The 14,038-nt window shown below is 30.4% G+C and overlaps 2 protein-coding genes across 2 annotated transcripts; one reads left to right on the top strand and one right to left on the bottom strand.

The window, feature by feature from the left end:
* The first annotated feature begins 1,842 nt into the window (after positions 1 to 1,842).
* Positions 1,843 to 3,280, top strand: LOC149513877 (uncharacterized). Its single transcript, XM_089748160.1, has 5 exons — positions 1,843 to 2,050; positions 2,412 to 2,588; positions 2,679 to 2,767; positions 2,897 to 3,141; positions 3,211 to 3,280. The coding sequence occupies exons 1-5, from the start codon at positions 1,843 to 1,845 to the stop codon at positions 3,278 to 3,280; spliced, it is 789 nt and encodes a 262-aa protein (XP_089604286.1).
* Positions 3,281 to 9,442: 6,162 nt separating this feature from the next.
* Positions 9,443 to 10,995, bottom strand: LOC111300750 (uncharacterized). The gene has a single exon (XM_022896369.2). The coding sequence runs from the start codon at positions 10,737 to 10,739 to the stop codon at positions 9,696 to 9,698; it is 1,044 nt and encodes a 347-aa protein (XP_022752104.2). The 5' UTR covers positions 10,740 to 10,995; the 3' UTR covers positions 9,443 to 9,695.
* Between the last annotated feature and the right edge of the window lie 3,043 nt (positions 10,996 to 14,038).

Here is a 14,038-nt window from a genome sequence, read left to right as displayed (position 1 = left end):
AGCGTCGCCCTCCGCCACTATTAGTAGATAAAAAGCGATTGAGAAATTCATTCATAGTAAAAACAGAGAATAACGGTCGTAAAATAATGGCGTAACGGGCAATAGCAGCAATAACGGACCATTATTGTCGTTATTCCGTTTTTCTACTCAAGGATCTAATAGTTCTAACAAAAAAATAAAATTTTAAGTCTGCAGAATAAAACAATAAACCTGCAAAAGTAAAAGTAAAAGCCAAATAAAAAAATAAAGCTCACAATCTCTGATCTTTATCATCAAAATAAATTTTAAAACGAGCTAGAAAACAGATCAATTATTTCAAGTTTCAACTTTCAACTATTCAATCAACATTTTCGGCATTCAAATTCAAATCAGCCTCAAGTTTTCAATCAACATTCAATATCAAATAAGGTAAGAAAAGAAAGTTAAATTACCTTTTTTTTTTGTAAAATTTTTGTAAAATGATCTATTGTGTCTTGTGAGAGTTTAAAAGACGAACAAGATATCTGTAGATATTAGACAAGTCAGCAAGTGATAGTAATAAATGGATGTGAAAGAAAATGAGAGATGAAAAAAAAAAATAAAGAAGAAATTTTTGGAAAGCCAAAAAAGGCAACACGAAGAAGAAGATGAACAGAAGAAAGTAGCGTTTCTAGAAGGGTTTGTCGTTTGCTAGAAAGAATTAAACAAATTTGAGATATTAGGCACGTGGGAGAGATTGGATGGGGTGGGAAGGATTGGGTGTGGTGGGGCGTTGGGGGGAAGGTGGAAAGGGATTGGGTGTGGTAGGATGTTTGAAGGGTGGGATTGAATTTTTTTATTTAATTTTGTAATTAATTTTTAAAAATTTTTTAGATAAAATTTAATTAGTGGTTTTGAAAATTTATAATTAAAAAAAAAAGATTAATAATTTAATATAATATATAGAGATTTTAAATGAAAAATTTTGATAAATTTTTTTGTATAAGTTAGATGAAAAATAATTAAAATTAAATATTATATATTGATTGTGTTATATATTAATTTATAATTTTGTATATGAATTTAAATTTTTTTTGTTGTTTTGGTATTTATATTATTGTCAATTCTTTTGATATTATATTAATTCTTGTTATTTTTGTGTAATTATTGAATATTGTGTTTATTATATAATTATTAAAAGTTGTTTGTGATAAAAAAAAATTTTATATCAATTAGTGTATCAAAAAAATTAAATTACTTAACAAATTTAGCATTTTATGATCTATTACTCTTATTAAGATTAAAAACTAAAAAATAAAAAATATAGGTTTGAAAATTTTATTAAAATATAAGTTTGAAAATTTTTAATTTTTGAAAATTTTTTTAGATAAAATCTAATTAAAGGGATTGAAGATTTATAATTAAAAAAAATAAGAGATTAATAATTTAATATGATATACATAGAGATTGTTGATGAAAATTATTGATAAATTTTTTATATAAATTAGACAAAAATTAATTAAAATTAAATATTATATTTTGATTGTGTTAGATATTAATTTATAATTTTGTATATGAAATTTAATAATTTTTTTTGTTGTTTTGATATTTATATTATTGTCAATTCTTTTGATATTAGATTAATTCTTATTATTTTTGTGTAATTATTGAAGATTGTATTTATTATATAATTATTTGAAGTTATTTGTGATAAAAAAATTAATATCAATTAGTGCATCAAAAAGATTAAGTTATTTAATAATATTATTAAGATTAAAAACTAAAAATTAAAAAATTTAGTGAAAAATCAATTTTTAATGATGTAATAAATAATATTAATATTTCTAAATATAAGTTTTTTTGTTTTTATACAAAATAGTAAGTATGCCACCACGTGAAGAGTTCCCGAGTAAAGGAATAGAGGACACGCCAAGTGATGATATAGGTTGGCATTTTGAAACACCTGTGCCAAATACAAGAGAAAATATTTCATGTAAACTTTGTGGTAAAGTTGTAAAAGGAGGAATAACATATTTCAAAGAATACATTGCTCATAAAATTGACAATGTTGCATCATGCCCTAACGTTACTGGTATGTTATGTTTTTTTAATTTCTTTGAAAATATTATTGTTAATTTCTTAATAAAAATTATAAAATTACATAAGCATGTGCTACTAATTTTCTCTTTTTTTTTTAACTATATTATTAATAGGTATAGTAAGAGAAAGTATGATGAAACTCTTTTAAGAAAGCAAATCAAAAAAAGCTGACAACAAAAGGAGAAAAAATAAATTTTTATCACAGTTAAGAGGGAAAGATGATTATGAAAGATTTAGTGATAAAGACATTGCTACTAGACAAGCCATGTGAGATAGTATCCAATCATAAAATGAGTGACACAGAAGACAAGAATTCAGACAAAGAACTAGTAGTTGGAGTAACATATATGAAGAACGACGAAGCCCTCATGGTTCAGTTGCTGAATATTTTGAAGAAAGAACAAAAAAATCAACTCCAAATGAGTCTGAATTTTTATTAAGGGGAGCTACTCCTGAATTGGTTAAAAGTAAAAGTTCAAGACAACTAAAAGTAAGTGATTCATTTCTAAAGACATTAAGAAGAAAAATGGGTGAATCAGTATCAAAATTTTTTATATATGATCGACTTCCTTTTCAATTAGCAAATTCTCCATAGTTGCATAATTTGATTTCTATGGTAGGAGAAGTTGGCCAACATGTAAGACTTTCAACACCTTATGAGATCTCATATGTGTATTTAGAATCTAAGTATCAACAAGTTAATGAATGTGTTAATGGATTAAAAGCTTATTGGAATGAATTGGGTGTCACTTTGATGTGTGATGGTTGGACCGATAGTTTGAATCAAATGCATATCATTAATTTCCTTGTTTACTGTAGTAAAGAGACTATTTTTTAGAAATCTGTAGATGTCTTAAGTGTTCGTAGTAAAGATACAAACTTTTACTATAAATTATTAGATGAAGTTGTGAAAGAAATTGGAAAAAAATACATTGGTCAAATAGTCACTGATAACGAGGTAGCACTTAAGGCCTCAGGAAAAAGACTAATGGAGAAGAGAAAACATTTGCATTGGACAGCATGTTCAGCTCATTGTTTGAACTTGTGCCTTGAAGATATTGGGAGAAAAAAAATGTGGCAAAGGTTTTGGATGATGCAAAGAAAGTGACTTGTTTTATAGACAATCATATTTGGACTGTTAATTTGATGAAGAAATATACACAAGGGAAGCAAATACTTCGTCTTACTCTTACCCGATTTGCCACTCATTTCATACAATTAAAAGAAATAATGAGGCAAAAGCAAAGTTTGAAAGAGATGTTCAATTCAAAGGTTAGTACTTAGTAATTAGTACAACTATTTAAATCTAGCATCTTTTTATGATATTATTATTTTAAAATATTAATTTAAAATATATTACTCTAAAAATTTATTGATGAATATATAGGAATTTAAAGATTCAAAATGGGGACAACAAAAATCAGGACCTGCTTATGAAGTCAAAAAAATCATTTTGGAAAAAGATTTTTGAAAAAAAGCAGGCGATATAATAAAAGTTTATGAGCATTTGGTAAAAGTGTTGCGCCTTGTGGATGGTAATGAAAAACCAACAATGGGCTTTATTTACGAGGCCATGGATAGAGCTAAACAAGCAATTCAACAAACTTGTCGTTATTCTACTGAATATAAAAAGATTATTGATAATAGATGGAGTTTCATGCACTCTGACTTGCATTCAGCTGGTCAGTAAATCAAGAATATAGATGGTATTTAAAAAATATGATTATTTTTTATACTTAAATTGCTTATATATTTATTTTTTATTACTTTAATATAATATTGTTATAAATTATGTTTAGATTACTATCTAAATCTACAATTTCAATTTGGAGTAGAACATTCTGCAAATGTATTTAAAGAAACATTAAAAGGTATAAAAGCAGTTATTGAAAGATCAGAACCTTCGATAGATACTCAAATCAAAATGATTAATCATGTTCGTATTTAATACTATTGTATAACTTTAACATTTATTTTATGTATTAAAAATTAAATTATTTTTTATTTATTCATTTATTATTGTATTTTCAATTGATGTAGTTGTTATTATTTCGAGACAAGCATGAAACATTTGGTAGTCCACAAGCACAAAGAGCTTGGAAGCAAATGAATCCAGGTAAATAGTAAGTTAAATAATTATAATTTATTTATATTATTTAATTGTATAGCCCATTGAAATTTAATTTAAATAATTTTATACAACTGAGTGGTGGATGATATATGGCACTTGTGTTCCTGAATTACAAAAACTAACAATCTAAGTGCTTAGTCAAACAACATCTGCATCAAATTATGAACGTAATTGGAGCACATTTAGCTATATTCACACCAAAGCAAGAAACATATTAAAGTTTGAAAGACTCCAGAAACTTGTATATACCTATTATAACATGAGGTTGAGGATGAGACATCAAAAAAGAATGAGCATTGATGAAATAAATAATAGTTTTAATCCTATTAGCCTTGACCATATTTTTTAAGATGATGATCCACTAACAGAATGACTGCAAGAAAAAGAAAATCCTCTATTAGATGGTCAAAACTCTGATTGGTTGCCTGCAGATAATTCTGATAATGAAATGATTGTTGAACAATCACGTCAATCTCAAGAAAGGAATGTGTCTCATTCAAGTTCAAGTCCAACACCAAGTTAGAGTGATGATGGTAGTGGTTTAAGTCCAGATGATGATGGTGATAGAGATGGTGATGGTGATGGTGCGAATTTTGGTGATAATATGGATGCAAATCTACCTTACAGCCCACTTAGAGGAGAATTTGGGCTTGCTGCTACTGGTGGACTTTTCATTAATATAGCAAAATATGGAAGAAATCCATTTGCTGAATCTAATGAGGGTCAAAGTGCACGTACAGTTCGATCAAAAAGAAAAACGAAGAAGCACCACTATGAAATTTCTAGAGGTTTTTCATCTTCAGGTGAGAGATCAAATTCTAGTAACTTTGAGTATAGTGAATCATCTGCTAATACTCAAAGATATTACTATCCATCAGAACAACATAATTTTCAACCTTCTCATGGTTATCCACTTCCATATGGTTATTATCCACCTCAAATGTATCCTCCACCTCCTCAAATATATCCTCCACCTCAAATGTATCAGTTACCACAAATGTACCCTCCACCACAAATGTATCATCCTCAAATATATCATCCACCTCAAATGTATCAAGAACAAATGCCTCAAGGATGGAGATGGAGTTAACTTGGCTCTCAAAGTAAAGATAGAGAATCTGATCCTTCTCGTCATTCTACCATGTGGTAAATTTGAAATATGTATCAATAATTGTAGTTGATGGAATTTGAATTTATTATATTTTTAAGTTTATAATTTTATTAAATTAAATGCTTGGTATTTAACATATTATGTTTTATTAATATTTGATTTGTCTAGAATTAATATTGAATATGAACTTGACCAAGAAAAATTTTATGGATAAACCAAATATGAATGCTTTTTATAATCTAAATAAAATTGTAAATAATTTTTTTAGAAAATAAAAAACATATAGTGTTATAAACTATTTTTAAAATCATTGAATAAAAATTTTTATAATTATAATTATTACATTTTATAATAAATTATGCAAAAAAAAAAATTCACGATCATGATGACTACAATGACTGCAATTATCTCCGTTATATCTAAAAATACGATGAATATTACGCGATCGAAAACGTGACTTCGACCGTTATTTAAATCTCTGACTAAGACGAAATAAGGAAGCTATGATTGGACCCTATCTTATATCCACGCTGTTTATAAAGCATAAAAGGTTAGGTAAATGAAAAAAAAAAAAAGAAAAAAACAAACAAACAAACACAGACACACAAAGCCAAAAATTAAGAAGGGGCGAAGTGTGCCGCATGTGGTTATGAAGTTCCAAGTACGAAGGAAGATTCCATTGTCAAAACCTAGATCACGAACCTAACACAAGTATATGTATGTAAATGAAAAATAAAATTAAAAATGGTTTGGGCAGCAATTTGTTTCTTGTTTGTCCGCGGCCCTTCTCAGTGGGCTTTCCAAGAGGTGAGACAACATGTCAACTTTCACAACTTAGAAGACACACACATATATATACCATTCTAAACCATTAATTACAAATATTCTTTTACCAAAATTTTCCTCAACCGATAAATTTATTCATCTCGATGTAAGTGAATTTGTATTCAAATTTAATCGGTGATTCTTTATTGATGGTAATCTTGAATGTACAAAGGGTCGCACATGGAGAAGTTTTTGGTTGTTTATTTAAGGTTTTGTGTTGATCTCCTTACAGGCAGGGCCAGGGCCTCGGGATTCCATTTGTCTTCTGACATACAACTTGTCAGTTGTCCCAAATTAGGCCAAAAGGGATTAAGGACGATAACATATATTACTTATTTCTTTGCTCAAAGTTAGAGGAATCTTTGCAAATGAACGGTTAAAACTCAAGATTCTATGGGAATCTTCCCTTTGCGGCTTCCTTCCATGTATTAAAATAAACATACTTTTCGAGTGCTTTTTGTTTTTTGTTCCTGCCTAAACCAGTTGCTGTGTTACGCATGCGCTTAAAGGTAAAAGTTAATTTAGGGTTTGGACTGGACATCTTGGTTAACGACAAAAAAACAGAGCCCTTACCAATTTGCTGTAATCTGTTTTATCAACAAAAATGAAAAATTTACTAATCCCTCCACTTGAAATATATATATATATATATATATATATATATTATATTTACTATATTAAATTTACTATATTCATGTGCACTAGGTCGCCTTAGGCCACTCTCTTTGATCCTTTTTTATATATATTCAAGATTCCTCTATCTATTTAGAATAATAAAAAAAGGGGCTTAGTTGGCTCTTCCTAGTGGAATCATTTCTTATTCCTGGGTTACATTTTCTAAGTTCATGTTTTGAAATTTTTGAAATTCAAGCTTTATAAATTTTATTTTTAATTTTATGATTTTATTAAAAATAATGACCAAAATAGATTTTATTTTATTTAAAAAGTCAATTAAAAACAAATATTATGAGACAGAAAAATAATACGATTGTATTCTCAAGTACTAGATTTCACATTTTTATTTGGAGTATCTTAATCTATATTTGTTTATGTGATTATATTTGGTGCACTTTAATCAATTAAATAATATTATTTTATTAATGAATAAATATTAATTTTAAAATAAATATATAAAAATTAATTTTTTTTTAAATTTACTTATTAATAATATAATATTATCTTATTTATCTCATTAATAAAATTATATAAATTTAAATAATATCTACACACAATATGATTGTCGCTATTTAATGATAGCACCATCTTTCGTCACTATTATTTATCGTAATAAAGATTTGAATTGTCATTCATATAGATAGCAGTATATTATGTTCACAAATAATCATATAATAGAAAATTACGAGCATAACGAACGCTAAAATCATTATTTGTGCTTTTCTTTTCAAATCAAACATCAAACTAGAAAACCCAAAAAAAAAAGTAGAGCTCTCTTAGAGCTACCATGGCCAGTGGCCTGAAGTTGAGTGCCATGCCATCTTCTCCACACTTGAGACTTGAAAGACATAGATAAAAGCTTAGAGTAAAAAATCGCTTGAGGGCAACCGTGAGGATTTGAGAAGCAGGAGTGGTTGGTTGGGTCGAGTCATGGTGGCTTTGTTATGGGATGGGAAAAAAGGAGTGATAAAGACAGCAGAAACAGGGGAGAAAAGAATCAAGTCGGGATTTTGAAAGTACAGTGTCACATGTGGCATCTAATCAAAATGGTAGATTCAATGAGCAGTGTCACCCCACAAAGCCAATAGAGTTGAACCAAATAAAAAAGCCTACAAGAATACATATAGTTGGGCCCTCTTTTTGAGCTAGGATCAAACTTTTTTTTTATTATAATTGGGCTTTTAATCAAACCTTTTCTTTGTGTGCGGTTAATTAGTGGGTTATTTTTTATGAGTTTTACATGTCTGCCATTATTTAAAAGAATTAATTTTATATTATATAATTTTTGTGTTACTAATGTTATTATTACTTATATTTTTTAATAGTTGACAAAAATTAGGTCACTAACTATTACTTATTTTGCTTAATTAGTTATTAAAATATTAGCTTTGAATTTGATTTAATGAGAACGTATATGTATCCATGTTTAAGCAATTAAGTTTTAATCATCCTCCCAACTAGGGTTGGTATTGGGTCAGATTCAGGATGGATTTTGTTCGGTCCGAACCTAACCCTATCCAAAATTTTTTTTGTTTTTTCATACCTTTAACTCAATCCGACTCCGATACTATGTAAACCGTACATGATCCGATCAGACCCGAAATTAATAAAATATTATTTTTTAAATATAAAATATTATTTTTTAAATATAAATATTTAAAAATATTATTATATAAATATATATAATTAAATAATTATTTTAAAAATAATTTTTTATATAATATCGGGTCGGATCAAGTTGAATTTTAGACAAACCCGAACCCAACTCGATCTCGATTAATTCTTAACTTTATCCGATCCAATCCGAAACTTGAATTTAAAAAAAAAAAATCGATCCCATAAAGTTAAGTTGGGTTGAAACTCGTCGGGAACGGGTTTGTTCGCCGTCTCTACTCCCGACGATCATATATATTATAAAAATGTATATAATATTAATTTTTTAATTAAATTAATTTATGAGCTAACCGCATAAATAATATTTTGTCCATCATTTATTTCAAAATAAAGATATTTTGTCCATCATATGTATTCAAAACATTTATGTCTATAAAATTCATAGATATATTGAAAAAATATATTTTAAATGAGTATTGATTCTAAGTTATAATTAAAAGATATGAAGATATTATTTTAACTTATAAATGTAAGATTAAAATATCTTACATTACTTTAAATATTATAAATAAATATTATTATAATCAAATTATTCTTTTACTTCATTTTGTGAAAAATTATGAAAATGTTAAAAGAATTCATGACTGCCATGAATGTGACTATAATTATTTTATCCATTATATTTATAATTGTAATAAATGAGATATGACCGTAATTGTATATTAAATTATACGTAAATCTTTTGTTTATCATGACTGTTCTTGCCCGAAATGGAAGTTAAAGCTTTATTTGATGGTCCTCCTTAATATATCTTGACCTAAAAGTAATGAACATATGCAGGACCACTGGAGGAAGAGAGAGATTTCAGTTGAATGAAGTAGAATATTTAAGCTCTGCAAGTAATTAAGATTAAAATGTCGGCTAAATGCGCCATACGGGCGCTGTCGCTGTCTTTTTTTTTTTTTTTTGAAATATCAGAAACAATTTATTACTAAGATGGATGAAAGAAGACATTGCAAAGAGTAATGTATAGTACATGACATAGTGACATGGACATGATTAAATAACTAGTTACAAACATCAAACCAGATTGCTTCGGGATAATTATTTTTTTATAGTTACATCCCAATCTCTTTCTTTAGACCTAGGAATCATGCAAGTCCTACGTGAATATTGCAAATCCATAACAATAACAGATCCTTCCATCTGACACAATTATTACAATTTGGGAGATTGAGGAAATATACCTAAATCAATGTACCTGTGATGGCATTTACATGTCTAGGCATTTGGTTCTGAAATTTTGCTTGGAAAAGCATGACCAGCTCCCGGGCTGTGTCCTGGGTTGGTAGGTCGGAAATCTTCCTTACCTTCTGCAGTCGAATGCTTATCATTGCTTGGGCTAATGCTTAATGATTTTTGTTCAGCATATTCATCATCTTCTGCTATAGAATGTCCAACACCAGGGCTGTGTCCTGGGTCGGTAGGTCGGAAATCTTCCTTACCTTCTGCAATAGAATGCTTATCTTTGCTTGGGCTAATGCTTCCGGATTTTTGTTCAGTATCTTTATCATCTTCTGCTAAAGAATGTCCAGCACCGGGGCTGTGTCCTGGGTGGGTAGGTCGGAAATCTTCCTTAGCTTCTGCAATAGAATGCTTATCGTTGTTTCCGCTAATGCTTACTGATTTTTGTTCAGTATCTTCATCATCTTCTGCTATAGAATGTCCAGCACCAGGGCTGTGTCCTGGGTCGGTAGGTCGGAAATCTTCCTTAGTTTCTGCAGTAGATTGCTTGTAATTGCTTTGGCTAACGCTTCCTGATTTTTGTTCAGTATCTTCATCATCTTCTGCTAAAGAATGTCCAGCATCAGGGCCATGTCCTGGGTCGGTAGGTCGGAAATCTTCCTTATCTTCTGCAATAGAATGCTTATCATTGCTTGGGCTAACGCTTCCTGATTTTTGTTGAGTATCTTCATCATCTTCTACAAAAGAATGATCAACACCAGGGCTGTTCCCTGGTGTAGTGGGTCGAAAATCTCCTTTATACCATGCAAGTGAATCTCCAAAATCTGAGCTTTTAGTTGGTATAGGGGGTGACAATACTTCTATCTTTCCTGATGCTGAAGCTAAATGGTGGGCAGCAGCGTTAGTAATGTAACTTGGGGCTCCAGGTTGAGGATCTTCTTTGTGCCTTGCAGGGTTGTCAACCTGGTTGCTCTGCTTTGAACCAAGTTTGCTCACTGATTTTATTTGTCTTCCCTCAACTGAGAAAACTAAATGGCTGCAGGCAATCAATGCAAGAAGAAAAACAGCACATTGATCCATGGCTCTTGTAGTATATATTATAGAATGAAACAGCCAGAGATAAGATTAAGAGAGATGAGAAGGAGAAGATAAAACCAAGCACAATGAAGTGAGTTCAGCTCTTCCCGGAATTTATAATGTCAAGAATCAAGGGCCTTTTAGGATCCTAACCTCTAATTATTCATAGACCTTAATGAGTGGTGTGGCATCAATTGCAATAATGGAGGGTTTGAATTCTAGAAACATTTTTTATACAATAATGTGGAAATTAATGTATTTCCTCTCTTGAAGGTATCTCTCACTAGTATTGTTCTATGTCCCACCAAATGCATTATAATTTGACTCTCTTGAAGACAATATCTTTCATATTTTGCATATATCTTGGTATTCTTCTCTCTACCCCACTTGTTCTGCTCTTATTGTATCTTGTCTTAACTATAATAAGAACTTCTGCAGAGTGAAACAGTGGCATCCTCAACACTTCTCTTTATAAAAAAATTTCGAGGACAAAGCTGTCTATTGCAGCTTGAAGCTTGATCCTTGACCTTTCATAGTGCGGAAATTTTACTTTGTCGTTTGAATTAATGTGTGAGGACAGCAACCTGTTTAATCAAAATTTTAGTGACAGACATAAAATAGTAGAAGCTAACCGTGTTGGTTTATATTCGGATATTCCCCAGAGATTAGCAATATATTTTAGGAAATGGGCTTCCCCACCACCGAAACGCACCTCTTGCAAAAATGCATAAATAGTATTATCACATGCTGATGGCTGTTGTGCAAGCTTTAGAACTCTTTTGGTCGACAAATTCAAGTGAAATACATCTGTCCTATACCTCTTTTGTTGCACCTCCATTGTTAATGGCAGTTGCAAACTTTCAACTATAAATGGGTGGAATCATTGCTTGGCTGCTGAATGTTAAAGCTTCCCTGCTGGAAACTATAAATAATTAACAAGACCCTTTGCAACTTTTAATGAAGTTAATTTCTTGTTTTCAATTAACTGGCATTAATAAGCTTATTAATAGGGTATCTGATAAGAATGACAACTTTAATGAAACCAAATGTCATCTCCCACTTATGCAAGTGTTGAAAATAAATTTCTCAATGTTTTCCTTTACTAGTCTTACCATCCAATTACTAGCTATAATTATATATGAGATCCTATGGCAAAATGAAATCATAAGAGACTTCAGAAACCTTGGGAAAACCAATTTAATGGAATAAGAGGACAGCATATCCCTCCAACTTAACGTTTTTTTTATGCCTAAACTTTCACTTTCCAACCAATATTCCTCAAGTTAAGCTGTAGTCAAAAGTATCAGTTAGTATAACCCAATGGCAGTACAGTTAATGCCCAAGTAACCAAAATGATAGGGCCCTGCCGTAACAACCCCACCAATGATCTAACAGTGCTAATTGATTATAAGCATCTTATAAGCTCAGAAAATGAATTCAACGAATAAAAAACCGCATCTTAGAACATTAACTACTAATACCAGCCTAAACAATAATTTATAAAACAGTAGTGAGAGCACTATAGTGATGGAAATTTTTTAATTAAGAAAACTGGGTTTGATTTAGTTTCAACTAATGGAAAAAAGTAGTATCACGGGTCATAATGGATGGTTCATAGGACAGCCGGAAATTGACCAAATATCAGTGTCATAAGTTGATATTGATATGAATCTTGCTTTTTGAGGTTTCTAAATGCAAAAATTTGACCCTTCATGTGCTTTATGGAATTTGAACTAGAGGTTTGACTCTCTCTCTCTCTCCTAAGGAGTGAGCTATTTCTTTATCAAACTCCAGAACATGTCATGCCACTAAGAATATTTATCAGTGGATCCTGCTGGAATTGATCACTGAAAAAACAATCCTAATCAACTGAGGATCTTCTTCAACCTATATGCAAGAATTTGAAGTCATAGTTTAATTTGCAGAAAAACAGAATGTTCAAACTCTTTATTATATTAAGGGATAGTTCACGCTTGTGTAAACAACATAAACTCTTTGTCATTGGTGTGATCGATTGTTTGTCTTACGGCTATTCGCATGCTTGCAATTCTTTTTTTTTGGTAAATATCGGCATGATCATAATTAATCAAAAAGTCAAGGGCACCAACCAAACGAGAGGTCCCTCCACTTGCATTTCATCACTAAAGAAATCTCGCATTTGTCTTGGTCGATCAAGTCAAAGAAAGCAAATGATGAGCTCCAATTCGCCGTCCCTCAAACCCCCCCCCCCCCCCCTCCAATCGTTCCACTTATAGTGGAATGAAGAATCCTGCAAAAGGACTTTTTTTGTGGTTGGTTCCGGCGTCTGAGGAAGTCCACACTGCATTATACACAGAGAAGAAAGACTTCCAATAACTTTTTTACCCTTTGAAAAGTCACAACGAGGGAACAAAAGACATTTGATTCTCTGCCGTGCTAGGCTGTAAAATTGCAACTTTAGTTGTTAATACTTAAATTTACTTCAGCTCGAGCAGAAGAATCTCTCATGCATATAACTTAATTTTGATTCCCGATAACTGTTCCATGTACTACAGTACTTCACATATCTGAGTCTAGGTTCATTGTACCGAGTATTACAGTACAAAAATGCGTAGAGTATGCTCTGAACACTAGAGTTTTTTTTTTCCTTCATATCATAGTTCATGCAACTTAGAAGTGTTTGACTCCTAGACCAATAATCTAAGAATAACAAGTTACTCTGTATGGTAACTTGTAGAAGTCTTGAACTCTATGGTTTAAAACTTGTTTGACAGATTGTAACAAAACGTCCAGATTCGTCCATCCAGAAATATGTCCAGATTCATCCTAATTGAGCCATCAACAAGTGATGAGGCCTATCATAGTGGTCGTCCCCAATTCTATAACCAAGCTGGTAGTCTTGTTAATTACGGCATTTCTTCTTATTTTTCCAAAGTATACTGTATGCAGTAGCTTAACGTTGAAAATAGAAATGCTTTATGTTCAAGAAATGGATCTACTAGTAACAAAATGATCACATTCATGTATGTTGAATATTTGTTCGGTCGAGATCATATTTATATCTGATAGGAGATTATACTGTTTTTATTGAAATTATACAATACTAATTGGAGAATTAATAATTAAGGATGTGATCAACATTTCTGATTTCTGATTCATGGGATTGTGACATCAGTTAGCTAATTGGAAATTAAAACATAACGTATGTATTTGTATTAAATTAAAATGGCATAACGCCATAGGAGCATGATACACTAATAATTTCATTTGTATTTGTATTAAATTAAAATGGCTTTCACATTAAATTGTTATTTTTTTTTTAA

This window comes from Durio zibethinus, chromosome 18 (genome assembly GCF_047325235.1).
Source record: "Durio zibethinus cultivar Kanyao isolate XHJ-2024 chromosome 18, ASM4732523v1, whole genome shotgun sequence".
Taxonomy (NCBI): Eukaryota; Viridiplantae; Streptophyta; class Magnoliopsida; order Malvales; family Malvaceae; genus Durio; species Durio zibethinus.
The sequence above is the reverse complement of the archived record's forward strand: the minus strand, read 5'-3'. Positions and strand labels throughout refer to the sequence as shown.